This window comes from Furipterus horrens, unplaced genomic scaffold (genome assembly GCF_987537825.1).
Source record: "Furipterus horrens unplaced genomic scaffold, mFurHor1.1.pri manual_scaffold_16, whole genome shotgun sequence".
NCBI lineage: Eukaryota > Metazoa > Chordata > Mammalia > Chiroptera > Furipteridae > Furipterus > Furipterus horrens.
In genome coordinates, this window is record NW_028327186.1 from 480,774 (window position 1) to 497,615 (window position 16,842).

General features: G+C 56.4%; 1 protein-coding gene across 1 annotated transcript in view; it reads left to right on the forward strand.

The window, feature by feature from the left end:
- The window catches only part of HERC2 (HECT and RLD domain containing E3 ubiquitin protein ligase 2), a 176,397-nt gene that overhangs the window by 83,378 nt on the left and 76,177 nt on the right, over positions 1 to 16,842 (forward strand). Inside the window, exons 36-48 of the mRNA XM_090263730.1 lie at positions 1,640 to 1,827; positions 2,862 to 3,054; positions 4,332 to 4,514; positions 6,028 to 6,209; positions 6,831 to 6,978; positions 7,060 to 7,256; positions 7,702 to 7,932; positions 8,783 to 8,921; positions 10,212 to 10,355; positions 11,564 to 11,706; positions 14,355 to 14,622; positions 14,752 to 14,888; positions 15,437 to 15,535. Coding sequence (XP_090119856.1) covers positions 1,640 to 1,827; positions 2,862 to 3,054; positions 4,332 to 4,514; positions 6,028 to 6,209; positions 6,831 to 6,978; positions 7,060 to 7,256; positions 7,702 to 7,932; positions 8,783 to 8,921; positions 10,212 to 10,355; positions 11,564 to 11,706; positions 14,355 to 14,622; positions 14,752 to 14,888; positions 15,437 to 15,535 — 2,252 coding nt within the window. The remainder of the gene's footprint in view (positions 1 to 1,639; positions 1,828 to 2,861; positions 3,055 to 4,331; positions 4,515 to 6,027; positions 6,210 to 6,830; positions 6,979 to 7,059; positions 7,257 to 7,701; positions 7,933 to 8,782; positions 8,922 to 10,211; positions 10,356 to 11,563; positions 11,707 to 14,354; positions 14,623 to 14,751; positions 14,889 to 15,436; positions 15,536 to 16,842) is intronic.

Below are 16,842 nucleotides of genomic sequence, written 5' to 3' on the forward strand. Positions count from 1 at the left end.
AGGTTGCACGTCAGGTCCCCAGTTGGGGGCACGAGTGAGAGGCAACCACACAGTGATGTTTCTCTCCCTCTCTTTCTCCTTTCCCCTCTCTCTAAAAATAAATAAACAAATAAATAAACTATTAAAAGGATCAGAACTGTATTTCCACGTAGAAATTGCCTCTCTTTTTACGGTTGTCTCCCTTTTCCCCAGTGTTCTAGAGTTTAAATTCCAGCCTGCTTGCTGGCTGCTAACAGCCAGGGGGCAGAGTCCCACAGTACATACCTGTATCTGCTGCTTCCCCTGATCAGGTGGCTTCCCTTTCACATATTCTATTCACTTTACATGTATTCATCCAGATACCATAGCCACAGAATAGTGAGCCAGATCTTCTTTTTTCTAACTCCGAAGGTAGCCCAAGCCCTTGCAGTAAATACGGCACTTCCAGGGTTAACATGACAGCAGCCCAGGGCACACAGGGCAGGAATGCAGACCCTGCCCCTCCAGCCTGACTGCTGGCCTGGAGGAAAGACCAGGTCCTGCCTGTGCTCCCCACCCCCACTTCCCATGGATCTCAAGCTTTTCTCCAGCTCTGGGACCTGTTTTCTCCCTCTCCGAGGAGGAGGAACAAAAACTCCCTACATTTCTGACCTATGCAAGCCCACCTTTGGGAATGACCTTTGGGCACTTTTCTCTCCCACCTAGAGGAGGGGGCAAAGATTAAAGGAGTTACCAGGCCTGGGTGTCCCCCTCATTTTAGCTAAGAGGCCACAGGCAGCCAGGGCAGCCAGCAAGCAGTGCCTGGGGTGGGACTTACCCGTTTTCAAATCCTGAGACATGTCACTTGTCACTGACAGCCCAGCTCGTGGTTTATAGTGAGAACGATTCCACAGCTACCAGGGACCAGTACACCGCCACGTCCCGTCCCTTTATTCTTCCTCTTAACAAACAGGGTTGTTCTGGAGTGTTCCACCACTGCCATTCCTCTGTCAGAGCCCCCAGGACACCCCCAGGTTCAGCGACAGGCTAGGAGAATTCTCCGTGGGGACCCGGCGCCCAGGGTGCGCACTGGGCTGGTCACCTGGGACCTCTGCCTGGACGGACCCAAGCTCCAGGCCCCAGAGGGAGGCAGGTTTTGGCCGAGACCACGTTGTTGGTGCCCACAGTTGAGCAGAGTGAGGCCTCCTGTCACTTAGGGAGTGCGGGTGCCCTCCCGAAATCCAGGGTCCCAGCGGCTGGCTGAGGGCCCACCAAGCACACGGGACTTTCTGAGGCCGGCTGTCTCGGGGCCGTTCTGTGCGCGCTTTTCTGCGAGGTACCATAATGAAAGTTTAATTTCTCGTTGTTAGACATTTAGGTGGTTATCTTTTGTTAGTCTATTTTAATAAAAACACGATGAGTGTTTTTCTAACTTAGTTACTCTGCCTTTACATCTTTTATACAGTCTGATACATGTTTATATAGATTGTCCTCCCCTTACCTTTGTAACAGTCTTAATTCTCATCAGTAAAGTTTTCATGGTATTTATTGTATTGATAAGAAGAGACTTTATGCTATAGAGTCTTTAAACTTATGATTTGCATAAGTACTTTTTAATTTAAAAACTGGAGAGGAGGAAATTGTAAGTGCTCATTGGCCACTGGTTTTGACACTCCAACAGGCCCTAGCTGTGACCACGTTGAAGAAGACATGAGCGCGTGCGCCCGGGGCGCTGCTGCCACCGTCCTGGAAGAGACAAGGAAGGAAACGGCCCCAGCGCAGCTCCCAGTCTCGGGGCCAGAGCTGGCCGCCATGATGAAGATTGGAACCCGGGTCATGAGGGGCGTGGACTGGAAGTGGGGCGATCAGGTACCCAGGTTTGATTTAGACGCAGCAGCTGCCCAGTCATCAGCTGTGGCGCAGCCCGACTTGCTCTGTCTCAGCGGGTGGAACGCGGAGCCAGTGCCTCCCTTAACTCAGGACGGGTGCAGTTGACAGATGACACAGTGGTCTGCTCCTGATGACAGGGGCAGAGAATCAAAACAAGCAGAGAGGCACGTGTCCTGGGCTGGGGCCCCCCGTGCAGGCCGGGTTTGCGAGGAGTAGCGGCTGTTGGCGGAGAGTTCTCTGGCACGGGCTCAAGTTGAGGTGCAGCCGGAGGAAGGGCGAGAGTGAGCGAGAGAGCATGAACCTCGTCTGAGTCCTCGCCTCCTGAGTGCTCTTAGCAGGGACGACCGTGGCTGCCTCTGCACCTGCTCAGTGCCCTGGCCTGGCGGTGGTCACCTTTCATCATCTCCCTGTAGCTCCCAGTGTCGGTGAGGTGTCCCCAGGTAGAAGCCATGGGGGCGGTGGCTGCATCATAACCATTGTCACAGCCAAGGACAATGCTCACCTAGGGAGCATCCAGGTCAAAGCTCGGCTTTCCCAGCCCCACGTGAAAGTGGGGCCTGTCAGCCACGTCAGAAATCCAGGTGTCCTGGGGAGGCTGGGCAGCACCTCCTAGAAACACTTTCACTCAGGAACGAGAGCTGGATGGGAAGCCAAGCAGTGAGAGGGGACAGAGGCACTTGTTCCAGGTTCTCGTCTGTGAAGCCCATGAGGGACTGAGGGGGCCAGGGAATGGGGGGCCAGGACCGGCTGCACAGCCTGGTCCCTGCAGCGGCCCAGCGAGGGTGCTGAGACAACACGTCTCTATGTGCCTCCTTGGGACAGGAGCCTACGGCACCTGTTTGGTGGTGTTCCGTCCACGGTGGTCGCCATGTGGACGCTGCGTGCTGCCGGCAGCTTTGGTGCCGTCTGCAGACACAGGGTCTGTGCACAGCAACGCAGCCGCTCTTCCAGGCACGTGTGTGGGACGGGGCGGCGCACGCCCACGGAGCTGATCTTTGTTCCGGCTTCCGCAGGACGGACCTCCCCCTGGCCTCGGCCGCGTGATCGGGGAACTGGGAGAGGACGGGTGGATCCGGGTCCAGTGGGACGCGGGCAGCACCAACTCCTACCGGATGGGGAAGGAGGGCAAGTACGACCTCAAGCTGGCGGAGCTGCCGACCTCCACGCAGCCCTCGGCAGAGGACTCGGACACGGAGGACGACTCAGGTGGGTGCCTGGGGGCTGCGGCGTCCATTGCAGCCCAGCCTGGCAGGCCGCGCCCACACGCTGGCTCAGCAGCCGTTTCCTCTGGGGGCGGGGACACTGGCACTACTCACCCTCACACGGTGCTTTGTACCCGGGGACTTGCCCCTGAAGCCCAGGTGGAATCCGTCCCAGGTGACTGTGATGCAGGGGCACAGCTGGCTCTGGGCGCTGGTGGCCGCACTGGACACGCCTCTCCTGTTCCTGCTGAGACAGTGTTGGGGGCAGGCAGGGCCTGCGGGGACGCAGGGCCTGGCTATGCTGGGAGCCCCCTCTTCCTCTCACCTCTCCTCCCAGGTCCTTCTCCCAGAAGGCTGCTCGTTAGCACTAATTGCCTCGAGAACTGCAGAGGTGAGAACTTGCAGTGACCCAGAAATTCGGTCCTAGCTGAGGAAATTCAAGGCTTTCAGAGCAGGGCTCCCTGACATTTTCTAGATGTGCCCAGAAGACGCTGGGACATGTGAGGGGAGCGTCCCATGACTGGCCTTGGTGAGGTGGTCCAGGAGGCCAGCCCTGATTTGTGGGGCTCAGGTGCCGGCCGTCTTGGCAGCGTGGCCAGGTTTTGGAAGGGACTTTTCCGAGTTAGGGGAGGACCCCCAGAGGCTGAGCTCCGCAGAGAGCAGGTGGTATGGGGCCGGGGAAGGCTGGGCACCCAGGTCCCCCAGGTGCAGACGACACGGGGAAGCTATGTGGCCCTTCCCAGGTGGGCAGCACAGAGTTTGCTCTCATTGCACCTGACACAGCACGATGTCCAGGCCGGGTGCCCCCCACCTCCAGTTCTCTGCTGTGGTCTTCTTTCAGGGAAGGGGGAGCCTGAATGGGATTGGCTAAGTGGCAGCAAGGTGGCCTGGCTGCCATGTGCCTTCTGGTCTGAAAGTCAGGCCTGGAAGCACGCACGTCATCTTCGTCCGGGGTCTTGTTAACTGGTCAGCAACCGGCTTTTGTCATTTAAGTTGTCTTCCTAAGGGAATGGATCCTGGAACTCGTTTTCGTGCTTCTGAGCTGTATGCTGAGATTGTTTTTAAAAATTTAATTCAAGAAGCTTGTTTTCTGTGAGGATGGTGGGCACAGAGGTGGTTGAGGTGGGCATTCAGCACACCCCGAATCGCAGCTTTTCTCGTAAAGAGCTGCTTCCCTTTCCACAGTAAAAAAAGAAGAATGTTATAGTAAGACCCTTAAATTACCTTCAGGGATGTCTTCCAGTTGTACTTGGAAGTAGAGTTTGATTGTTTTTCTCCCAGAAGCTGAGCAAATGGAAAGGAACATGCACCCCACTGCCATGCTGCTGACCAGCACTGTGAACTTGCTGCAAACTCTGTGCCTTTCTGCGGGGGTCCACGCTGACGTCATGCAGAGCGAAGCCACCAGGACTCTGTGCGGGCTGCTGCGCACGCTGGTGGAGAGCGGAACGACGGACAAGACAGGTACGCAGCGAGTGTTCGTGGGCCCAGAGTCAGGCCGGGGCTGCGGTTTTGTTGCATGATGTGTGTGTGTGTGTGTGTGTGTGTGTGTGAGTGTGCACACTAGCGTCTTAGGGCAGCACCTACAAATCCTCATGAACTTGGTAGCTGTAGTAGTCTGCTCGGACTGCCACATTAGAGCGCCGCACAGCAGGGGGCTGGCGCCACACAAACGCACTGTCTCCCGTCCTGGGGGCTGGAAGGCCAGCATTCAGGTGTCAGCACGGCCTCTGTCCCGGCTGCGGAGCCATGCGGACCCTCTCTGACGTCCCTCCGTGTACCTCTCTGCCCTCATCTTCGCAGGGCCTTCTCCCTGTGGGAGTGTCTGTCTCCAGGCTGCCCTTTGTGTAAGGACACCAGTCACCTTGGATGAGGGCCGGTCCGCTCCGTGTGAGCTCATCTTAACTTAATGGGCCGCAGTTCCTGTGACTCTTGCCAAGTCAGGTCCTGTTCTGAGGTCCTCGGGCTCCTCGCCTATGTCTTTGTGTGTCCTTTTCTGTCTCTTTGAAGGACCATCATTGCACTTAGAGTTCACCCTCATCCAGCAGCTTAATTACATCTGTAAGGATTTATTTACATATAAGGTCACATGCTGAGGGTCTGGAGGAACGTGAATTTGGGGGGATACAGTGCGGCCTGCTGTGGTGTTTGAGTGGGGAGGATGAGTCAGGAAGTAGGGGAGCGATTGTGCGTGTGTGAGTACATACGTGTGAGTGCTTGTGAATATGTGAGTTTGCAGTGAGCATGAGCCTGCGTGTGAGTGAGACTCTAGAGGAATGTGGGTGTGAGTGTGAAAGGAGAATGTGTGTGTTGCTGGGTATGTTTGAGTGTGTATGAGTGTTAGCGGTTGCGGTGGGGTGTGAATGTGGGCACGTGAAGGTTGGTGTGCGTGTGAGAGCATGTACATGCATGTGGGTGAGCGTGACAGCGCAGGAGCCAGCCTGCGTCCCTGTGAGCCTGCGGAGCGGGGGTCTGAGGGCGGGTCTGAGCAGGCCGACGGTGCGCCCACGGGAGGGGAGGCCGAGGCCCAGAAGAGGGGTCTCACCAGAGTTCAGCTGGATCAAAGTCCTGAAAACCTTGCTCTTCTCCTGTCCACACAGACTTCCTATATTTGGGTTGGCCATCCGTGGTGCAGATTAAATAGACACAACATTATGGGGATATTTAAAACACGAAGTATTTAAAAAAAGTAACAGGTGCATTCCCACAAACTGTGCTGCTGAATTCTGAATCATTTCCTCTGACCTGGAAACAGTAGATACAATCCCAGCCGCTGTGGGTTACGACCTGTCCTTGGAAGGTCTTAAAAATGTTGTAAGATGGTCCTGGAAGTAACCCGGGAGGCTTCCCCGCTTTTCTGTCCCACTGCGAACGCGGGAACTTGCGACGTATTTGCCGCGCAGCTCATTACCGACAGCAGTGGCGGGTGGGTCGGGCGTCGAGGCTGGGCCGGTGCCAGCAGCCGTGTCGCCCGCAGCTTCCCCGAGCAGGCTGGTGAGCCGGGAGCAGCACCGCGGCTGGTGCTCGCTGGGCTTCGTGCGCAGCATCGCGCTCACGCCGCACATGTGCACCGCGCTCAGCTCCCCGCCGTGGATCGCGCTGCTCATGCGGGTCGTCGAGGGACACGCGCCCTTCACAGCCGCCTCGCTGCAGCGCCAGGTGAGCTGCTACCCGGCGTGGGGGCGGGGCTGGAGGGCGTGGGGCGGGGCGGGGGCGGGGCGGGGCTGGGGCGGGGCGGGGCGGCGCGGCCTCGAGATACCACGGGGTCCTCGCTAGTCGGCGCCCGGGTACAGGGACGGGCGCAGAACGGAAGGCGCACCAGTCTAAAGCAGGTTTTTACGAAGTCGCAGATGTGCTTGGGTGCGTTAAGTGATTCAGAAAGGGCAGCACCCCATCTGGCAGTGAGAAGGGCGCTCTCCGGAGTCAGTTCGTGGGCGCAAAGGGCCGAGGCCCTTGGCCGGCTTCTCTGGGAGGAGGGAGGGCTCAGCGGCTTCACAGGAGCTGCAGCGTGACGGTCTTGTGAAGCGTCCGACTAGGAGTAACTATTTTTACTCAAATAAGTACCTGCATCTGTGAAGTAGCTTTTTTTTTTTAAACTCCCGGTCATCCGTATCATGAGTTGGCTTCGGTGTAATGAATTGTAAATAATGAATATCAGAATTTTCACATGGTTACTTCCATTACAGGAACGGAAAATAAAGGGAAAATAAAGTTCTTATCTCTTCCCGTGCCCAATACTGGCTTGCTCTAATGCCGGCCGTTTTGCATCGCCCTGTGCAGATCTTAGCTCTACATTTACTGCAAGCGGTGCTGCCGTCGTGGGACAAGACCGAACGGGCCAAGGACATGAAGTGCCTTGTGGAAAAGCTCTTTGGGTTCCTGGGCAGCTTGCTCACCACCTGCTCCTCAGACGTCCCGTTTCTCCGAGGTGGGCCGCGCTGCCTTCCCGCGTCCGGGCCGGCTCGGGGAGCGGGCGCCGCCTAGCGCCGGTCCTGTGTGTTGCTTTCAGAGTCCACCCTGCGGAGGCGGAGGGCCCGGCCGCAGGCCTCGCTGACCGCCACGCACAGCAGCACCCTGGCGGAGGAGGCGGTGGCCCTGCTGCGCACGCTGCACTCGCTGGGCCAGTGGAACGGCCTCATCAACAAGTACATCAACTCCCAGCTCCAGTCTGTCACCCGCAGCTGCGGCGCCAAGGCGGCCGACGGGGTGGGTGCCTCGCGTTCACATCTGCTCATTGACCTCTACGGAGTGTTACTTGCACGTACAGATCTTCTTCTTCTTTTTTTTTAAAAAGATTTTATTTATTTTTAGAGAGGGGAAGGGAGGGAGAAAGAGAGAAGCATCAATGTGTGGTTGCCTCTCGTGCGCCCCCACTGGGGACCTGGTCTGCAACCCAGGCGTGTGCCATGACTAGGAATCGAACTGGTGACCCTTTGGTTCGCAGGCCAGAGCTCAATCCGCTGAGCCACACCAGCCAGGGCCAGATTATCTTTTTAAAAGCTGCGTATTTTGTTCAGAGATTTTAAAATATCTGTTTCTGGAAATAATTATTGAAGACATGAATATAAAAATGAACTTGGCTCAGCTGTGGAGGGTAGGACAGGGCAGCTCCCTGGCTCCCGGCTTCACACTTGCTGTCTGTCTGCACCAGGCCCTGCAGGAGGACTGCCCCCTGGACTCTGAGAGCCCCGAGGTGGGGGGCCTCATGGCTGTCCTGGCTGTCATCGGGGGCATCGACGGCCGCCTGCGGCTGGGGGGCCAGGTCATGCACGAGGAGTTTGGGGAAGGCACCGTGACGCGCATCACCCCGAAGGGCAGAATCACCGTGCAGTTCTCAGACATGCGGGCGTGTCGTGTCTGCCCGTTAAATCAGCTGAAACCGGTATGTGAACTGTGCTTGGTCGCTGGGAAGTGAGGCAAAGGGGTTTTATACTAGAACCAGGTTCTCAGATCAGTGCTAGGGTTCCTCGTAGTTCACATTTGCCTTCTAGAGGCCTCCTGACCTCAGGAAAGCCGTCCGCCTTTCTCCCTGTTGGCTCTGTGTGCCTGGGATGGGTCGGGCCCGGCTTGCAGGGTTATGAAGGGGAGTAGTTCATGCCTCATTCCAGCCTCAAAAGACGGGAGAGGGCAGCGGCAACTTAGCAGGTGCTTGTGAGCCTGTAAGGCATTTCAAAATGTGAATTGGTGAAGTTTGTTTTTTGTTGAATAAGTCAACTTTTTTAAAAGCCTAAAAATGGTTCCTTTACAATAATGTCTTGTTTCATGTTGAAAGTGCTTTTAATTGTGTTGAGTGTTATGGCTTATGTAGCAGCTGCTGTCATTAAACCTGAATTAGGGCTGCGCAGGAAGGAGCCAGACTTATATTATTCTGATGTTATGTGACCTAAGTTGCATTCTGACTGTTTCTATAAAAGTTTTTGATCATCTTAGAAATACATATATACATTGTAGTAAACTTGAAATGTATAGAAAATGTCTAAGTACATAATAGTTACCACCCTAATATAATTATTATTGACAAGTTGGTGAAAAGAATTAACTTAGGTTGTATTTATTATACATATCACCATCTTTCCCTTAGTGTCCTCTTTTAAAACCATTATGTTTAGGTGTCAGAAGACTCTGGCCTGTGAGGTCTTTCAGAATTCAGCTCGTGGTTGTGATAACTTCCAGAACATCTTCCTTGGCCATTTCGCGGGCCACATGGTAACCGTTTCTTGCTCTCTCCCCAGCTTCCCGCCGTGGCGTTCAGCATCACCAACCTGCCCTTCACGGAGCCCATGCTCTCGGTCTGGGCTCAGCTGGTGAACCTCGCTGGGAGCAGACTGGAAAAGCAGAAGATAAAGAAGTCACCCAAACAGGGATTTTTAGGTTAGTGGGCGGCTGCTTTGAGCTTAGACGGGCCGACGCTTGTTGGGCGACCGTGGGCGCGGTGCCCTGGGCGTGCTGACGGGAGTGTGTGCTGGATACAAAGGGCGACTGAGTGCTGGGAGTGTCGCCCCTGCTCCCTGGGGCCCGTGCGTACTCTTGAGCAAGCGTTTTGGGGATGTGTCTGTTCCGTTTTGCTCCCCGTGGACCCTCCATCACCGTCCTCTGTCCGGTTGCCCTCGGGGGGCTTTGCTCTAGGACCCGCCTTGCTTCATACCTGTGGATGGTGGGTTGGGACCCCCTGCGTGCAAACTCTTCCTCCCGTGCCTGGCTCCTGCTCTCTTCATTCTCCTTACATTGGGCCTGCGTGTTCTTCACGCGTTCTCCCTGACGGTTCTTTTCCTGCCGGCAACCCTTATGGAGTCATCTTAACTCTGCGCCCTCTGCCCTCTCGTCTCAAGTTCTGTCCCACGTCCTCCCGTGGCTGTGGTCACTGCTGCAGCGCTTACCATGGCCACTGCCTCTCCCCCTGAATCCCCAGTTCTCAGCTTTGGCTGGAGGGCGCACGCAAGCAAACCCCCGCCCGTCCAGCATTCAGCTCGCTGCCTCCCTAAACTGGTCACAGTGAACCAACCCATCTGCCAGGTAGTCAGGCTCGATGCCCGAGAGGCACCTGTGCTGCTTCCGTCCCCTGCCTCCCATGTCCCCACTCAGCCTTCCGGGGCCTCCAGCCTGTCCTGCTTGGGGACAGCACTGGGAGGGCTGTGCTCAGTCAGCTCCTTGCCCCGCCTGCGCCCCTGCGGCTGCTTCCTCCGCGTGCTCCCCAGTAGCCTGTGGGCGCCGCTGCTCTCCGCTGGTTGGGTCTGAGTCTAGGGAGGGCTGTGGTCCTGATGAGGGAGGGACCAGCGGCAGTGAGTGTCTGACACACGGTCTAGGTGGCACCTTGGCCAAAAAGGTGGAAATCTTTTGTTTGTAACATAGAGATCTGGTTAAAATTTTAGCCGTTCGGGAAACATTGACTATGCTGATCATAGCTCACAGAGCTCTGTGTTAACCCATTTATTTAATCCTCAGCCCGACCCATCGGGGTAGCTGTGTGGGGACTTTGGGCGCGGGGGAACCGGGAAAGGGGGAGCCTCTCCTGAAGCAGCAGCCCCAACTCCAGGAAGGCTAGTGCTCCGCTGCTGGCAGCCGGCGGCTCGGGCGGCTCGTTCTCACAGGGGCGGTGCTGCTGCCACGGGGAGCAGAGCCCAGGCAGGGTGCGCGTTCCCGCTGAGCCCCGCGTTCCCGCAGGACAAGTGGACCTGGACCTGCTGCGGGGCCAGCAGCTGAGGCTGTACATCCTGAAGGCGGGTCGCGCCCTGCTACCCCACCAGGACCAGCTCCGGCAGATCCTGTCCCAGCCCGCCGTGCAGGAGGCCGCGGCCGCGCAGCCAGGTACCTCTGTGGGGGCGGCCGGCGCCCCACCGAGGGCGGCCGCAGCCCCTGAGTGTACGCGGAAGGCGGGCCCCGCATCCCGCCATCGCCGAGCCGCGGTCGCCGTGGTCACTGTCTTAGAAGACAAGGCTGTGGGACCAGGCGGGGAGGCGGGCAGCAGGGCCGCTGCCGATGCTTAGAGTGCGGCCCGGGCGCCAGCAGCGCTGATGACAGCGCAGGGGAACGTGCTGGCAACGCAGGCTCTTAGGCCGCGCCCGACCTCAGGAGTGGGAGCCCGCTCCCGAACGAGACCCTGCTCCGGCTCCAGCACAGAGAGCGCGGCTTTGACTCCTCACTGCCGGGACCGGATGTCAGTGCCGCCGTCTGACGGACATCTGAGGAGACGTGCACACACATCTGTGTGTCCTGTCCACTCACCTGACTGGGTACCCATGGACCACAAGTCACTGGTGGGACTGCCGCACAGGTGGTGGCACTGGATCGGGTCACCATCCCACGCAGGGGCAGCGTAGGCCCCGGACGGAGCGGTCCAGGGCAGGGCCTGACAAAGTGCCCCAGCCACCTGGTTTGATCAGGTTTCGTGGGAACATGTATGTGCTGTCTCTGGCTGCTGTCCCTTTTCAGTGGCAGACCACGCGACTGGTAACCCTGAGCTGTTTACTCTCTGGTCCTTCAAGAGAAAGATTTCCAACCCCTGGAGATTGGAGGATTAGCTGAAGTTGTCACCAAACCAAAATAGTCAACTGCAGTGCTGCGAGGAACTAAGTGGGCTCGAGGCAGCGGGGGTCGGGGCTGGGGCAGACAGGAGGCGCTGACCACCTCATGAAGCTCCTCAGTGTGTGACAGACAGACAGACGTCACCTGACCATGGTGTGAGCAAGGCCTGGCAGGGACAGCCAGAGCTAGAAGCGTACACACGGAGTGTCCCTAGACGGGGGCGCTGAGCAGCGACTGCACCGAGGAAGAGAAGCGGCAGGACGGGCAAGGGTAGGGAGCTGGGCCTGGCTTGCCTCGGCCCTAAGGCGACAGCTGCACTAGTGAAGGACTGAACCCAAGGGGCAAGGAGTGGGACATTCTTAGAGGCTGGTCGTGGATCCCCGAGCCCTGACGGCTCTGGTTGTCCAGCACACGGTGGGGCAGAAACCCTTCCGTTTGACGTGCTCAGTGCATTATCTTTAACGTTGTGCACGTTTTGTTTTCCAATCCAGACGACGGCGCAGCCGCGTCCCCTGACCTGGGGGACATGTCTCCGGAAGGGCCGCAGCCCCCAATGATCCTCCTGCAGCAGCTGCTGGCCTCGGCCACCCAGCCGTCCCCGGTCAAGGCCATATTTGACAAGCAGGAGCTCGAGGTACCGCCAGCACTCCCGGCAGCTTCAGCCTCAGTCCCGTGCATGGTGTTTTGTGACCAGCTTTCCCCCTACATGTGTATTTTCTCCCCCATAGGTTCTTTTTCTTTCTTTTTTCTTTTCTTTCTGGTGTCTGTGCCTCGTGCGCCCCAGGACTGGCTCTGCCCCTGTGTTCTGGTCGCCAGGAGTGGCAGAGCCCCTGGCGGGCAGAGCTCGAGGGGACTCACTGACACGCTCTGAATTTTAAGTGAACAGTGGTTCTTATGACTCTGTTGAGCTTAGCTGTGTCATAGATCATCATTCTCGTTAGAGGATGGAGCGGTTGAAGTTTAGCCTCATTGTGAATTTATGTTAATTACTTGAAAAAAATGTGCTAGATTCAGCTTGTGTTAAATGCTCCAGTATTCACGGAGGGATCTTTTCCAGGACATGGTGCTATGGAAGGAGCTCACTTGACCTATGAGTGTTGCACTGGCTCGTTTGTTCCACTCAATCCAAAGCCTTTCCTGGACATGCTCTGTTAGTGCCGGGTTCCAGGCCCTCAGACCCCACCCCACCCCCGTGCCCCTGCATTCCCAGCCGCTCGGGGGCCAGGGATGTACTCACGTGTCCACAGAAGAGATGACATGTGACCGGGTCTAAGGACGGCAACTGTCATGGCCTGAGATATGGAGGACTAGATATTTTTTAAAATCCTTCTTGCTGCATAATAAATAATTCTGGATAAAATACCAAAGACAAAAGCTTGGTTGCTCACTTTGGTAGGCAGAAAGTACCTGACAGAAATCCTCAGAGACCAGGACCCTGCGGGGAGCCCGGTCCAGAGTGAAGGTGCAGCTGCCTCCGGCCACCAATGGGAAGGCTGGCAGCTGTCCCCAGTGAATGGTGGGGCTCAGGTGGCAAAGGCAGGAAACGGTGGGCGCAAGGGGGTTCAGTGACCCGGCCTGCACACCAACCACTTGTTAGGTCTGAAAACCTCACAGTGAAAAAAGTGGCCTCAGGGTGGCCATGCTCCCAGTCACTTACAGGGGTAAAAGGAGGACACTGGGCACCAAGGAGGGTGCTGGGAGGTCTGCCATGGTGAGAAAAGAGGTGGACAGGAGACCAGGAAATGGGGGGTTGTCCTCCGAGGAGCAGGAAGGACTGCTGTACCGCAGAGCACACGTCCATGGTTGTGTCCCCACTGATGCCGGCGGGCCATCAGCCAGCAGTCTCTTGTTCTGCATGAAGGGTCTGTTCCCCTGGGCCGCGTGGCCACATACTGGCTTTCTGTGGCTTTCACTAAGGTGTGCCTGTGTGTGTGTGCGTTTTCCCCGTCCTCCTGGGGTGATGCTTGGTGACCTGCGATCTCCACCCTCACCCCCACCCAGTTCAGAACCCTCCGACGAGGACACGTTTTCCTGTCTTGCTCTCCTGCGTTCCCGTCTCACACTGTCCCTGCACAGCTGTTGGGGATCAGTGAGTTCCTGTGTTAGGCCTTTTTCTCGGTTGATCGGCTTGGTCAATGGTATTAACCTGTTTTCAAGGTCAGAGTGTTCTGCTTTTTTGGGTCTGGTTTGCTGTAAGCCACCCAAGAAAGCATTTTATAGTTTCAGCTCTCACAGCCCATGTGGTTCTTATTTTATAGTTCACAGCTGTTCTGACAGTTTGTTCCCCTCTCTTCACCCTTTATGACTGTCGTCGTCTTCTTATTTTATTGTTCTGTTGTAGGTGCCTCTGTCCTTTACTGTGCGTTCTAAAACATGTTTGTGAGAGTTCTGGTCAGTTCTTGTCGCTACCCCTGACGTCTGAGCTGCCCGCGGGCCTGCTGTTGGCAGTCTCTCCTGGTTACGGCCGCTCCTGGTTCTGCCCCTCTGGGTCCCTGGATGAGGGTGTTCTTTGTATTGGCTCCGGGTTCTGCGGGCCTCGGGGGAGCACAGGACGCTTTCTTCTCGCAGGCAGTTTGGTGCCTGGCCGCCCCTGGCTTCTTCCCAGCTCTTCCCTCACACGCTCAGTTTGGTGAAGCAGCGCTGTGAGGGCATCTGGAGCTGAGGCCGCGCTGCGGGGCGGGGAGGGCGCTGCGGCCCGAGGAAGGGGAAGGGAGCGGAGTCCCTACCCAGCCCCAGCGGGGCGCGTTCCCCAAGCCGCTGCAGTTTGTTTCCCAGAGTTCTCAACTCCCTCAGCGTTTTGTACCTGCCTCGCCCTCAGCCTGGTCTTGCCCTTTGAGTAGCTGAGAGCTGGATCGGTGGCGCATGAGTCCCCTTTTGTCTCTGGCTTGTGGTCCGGAGGGAGAGAGCAGGAGGTGGGGGGCGCGGCTTTGTCCTGGGGGAAGGGGCTCCTCTCTCCCTGCCCTGGGCCCCTCCCTCTGCCTTTCCTCCGTCAGCTTGCGTTGCACCCAGAGCTCTAGGCTGCTGTGACACTTTCCTTAAAGGACATTGAGATCTGGCTGACTGACCAGGTTCTGTGTGCCAAAGTGGGCGTTAGCCATCCTGCCTTTCCTCTGCGTTAAACTATGAAAGTTGTCTTTGTTGTGTTTTACCGTTCATTTAAAAATGCCCATGCAGGTCCGGGCTTCCCACACTTCACGGCAAAAGCGGTAACCTCCACTCTCTTAGTCTGGCTGAGGTCGCCTGGCGTCTGCCAGCCTCCCAGCCCCGCTGTCCTCTGCGCAGGCCGCCGCTCTGGCCGTGTGTCAGTGTCTGGCTGTGGAGTGCACGCACCCGTCCAGCCCGGTGTTTGAGGACGGCAGCTCCAGCGAGGCCACCACGCCGGTGCCCGCGCCGCACCTGCGCCCCGTCCGAGCCAAGAAGCGCAAGCAGTCCCCCGCTCCCGCTGCGCCCACCGTGGCCCAGCTCATGGAGATGGGCTTCCCCAGGAGGAACATCGAGTTCGCGCTGAAGTCGCTCACGGGCGCCTCTGGGAACGCGGCCAGCCTGCCAGGTGTGCGTCCTCCCCGTGGTGCCCCGCCATGCCCGCCGCTCGATCACAGGTTGAGCACGCGACGCTGACGCCCGAGGCCCGTGGGTGCTGTGGGGCCACTGTGGGTGTCCTGTGTGTGCTTGCTCGTAGGCGTGGAGGCCCTGGTGGGGTGGCTGCTGGACCACGCTGACGCGCAGGTCACGGACCTCTCGGATGCAGACACGGGGTCTGAGGACTGTTCAGATGAGGAGGTGATGGAGGACTTCGACGACATGTCCTACGCTATGGTCAGTGCTGCCCGCCGCGCGCCCCTGGGCTGCTCCGGGGGGCTCCCTGCGGCCCTGCTGGGTGTTCTGTGCCTCAGTTACGACTTTTAGCTTTAAAGCAGACCCTTGTCCCCACATCTGATGATGTCGGGGAGCCGTTAGAAGATCCTTTATTAAGAAATCACGCTTTACGTGTTGCCTTGGCTTCTGATCTGAGAAAATTGTTTCGTGGGATTAATTGGGAAATGTCTCAGGAATTTTCTGCACTTTTAGCTTCTGAAGTTCATTCTGCTTATTATGCTATTGCCGTTAATCTTATTTAAATGAAGAATTTAAGCTCTTCAAGTGGATTTAGAATTAGTTCTTTTATCTTCTCAAGGTAGGGCTTCTCAATCAATAAACCTTTCCTGCTCAAAAAGAAAAATACAAAGAAAAAAGAATTTTATAGGGAAAATATGGTGACTGTTTCATACCTTATATCTTAATATTATAGATTTCACACACTTCTTTCTTTTTAAGTAGGTTTCTCTGATCCACCATTTTTTAAAAAAGCGCTTCATCTTTCACAGTCTACCGGTGCTGTCGTAACAGAGAGCCAGACGTACAAAAAACGAGCGGATTTCCTGAGCAACGATGACTACGCCGTGTACGTGAGGGAGAACATCCAGGTGAGGGGTCTGAGGCTGGAGCCTCGCTCAGCGTCTCAGTGAGCCAGCGTTGGCGTCTCGGGTCGTCGGCAGGCGGACAGGGAGGCCCCTGTGGCGGGGGCGGGGGACAGAGGGGCCCAGGGCGGGGTGGGGGGGACAGAGCCAGACAGGGAGAGGCGGCTGGGCCCCAGCAACGTGGCACGGAGACGTGTGCTTCCCCACGATCCCCGTATTGGACGCTTTTTAAATCTATGTTTGCTTGCTTTTATATCATTCTCGTTACCATGTAATTAGTTATGTTTCTCATGTAGCCCCTTATTCACCTTAAATCCTTCCTTGTGTTACTTCTTCTGTTAGTCCACTCCAGAGAAAATCCCAGAAATCGTCTTATTTCACCAGTCAGGATGTTAGTATGTATCCCCAATAGATGAAGGATTTTATCTTTAGCACCACAGCGTTACTGTTACCTAATGTCACCCAGCAAAGTAAACAGTAACTCCTTAATATCATCTCATAGCCAGTGCTGCCTCAGATATTCCCAGTGTTCTCAAAAATACCTTTTTATGGGAATTTTAAAAAATTCAGATACAATCAAACTCACACACCTCACATTTGGGCGACGTGGCTCTGAAGTGGCTCATGACCTAAAACAGCTCCCTGCCCCTCCCCCCTTTTTATGCCATTCCTCTGTGGCTGAAGCTGCGCGGGCCCGCCTCCTCCCTCGGAGTTCGGAGTGACGGCGGCAGGGTCCCAACTTGGGCGGCATCTTAGGCACGAAGGCGTCATGCGGACCAGCCTCAGTGTCACTGGGCTAAGTCTGGTCGGCCTGCTCTGTCCGTTCAGAGCGTCTCTCTCTGTTGTTCATCTTGGTGCTTCAGTAGCCATTAGCGCCACGGCCTGGACTGGTTACGGCGTGGTGCAGAATAGCGGTCCCTAACTCGGTCATGCCTTCCTGATTCGTTAGCTGGAGTTCTCAGTTCTTTGAAGAAAACTTTGAGATCAGCTCTAGTTACTTTTTTTTTTTTAAGACTTTATCTAGTTTTAGAGAGAAGGGAAGGGAGGGAGAGAGAGAGAGAGAGAGAGAGAGAGAGAGAGAGAGAGAGAGAAGTGTCAGTGTGTGGTTGCCTCTCACACGCCCCCAACTGGGGACCTGGCCCACAACCCAGGCCTGTGCCCTGACTGGGAATTGAACTGGTGCCCTTTGGTTTGCAGGCTGGTGCTCAATCCACTGAGCCACACCAGCCAGGGCCGTCTACTTTTTATAATACAGTTTATATAGGAAAGGCAGAATAAATGCCTGTTTTTGTTTTGTTCAGCCTTGTTTTGTT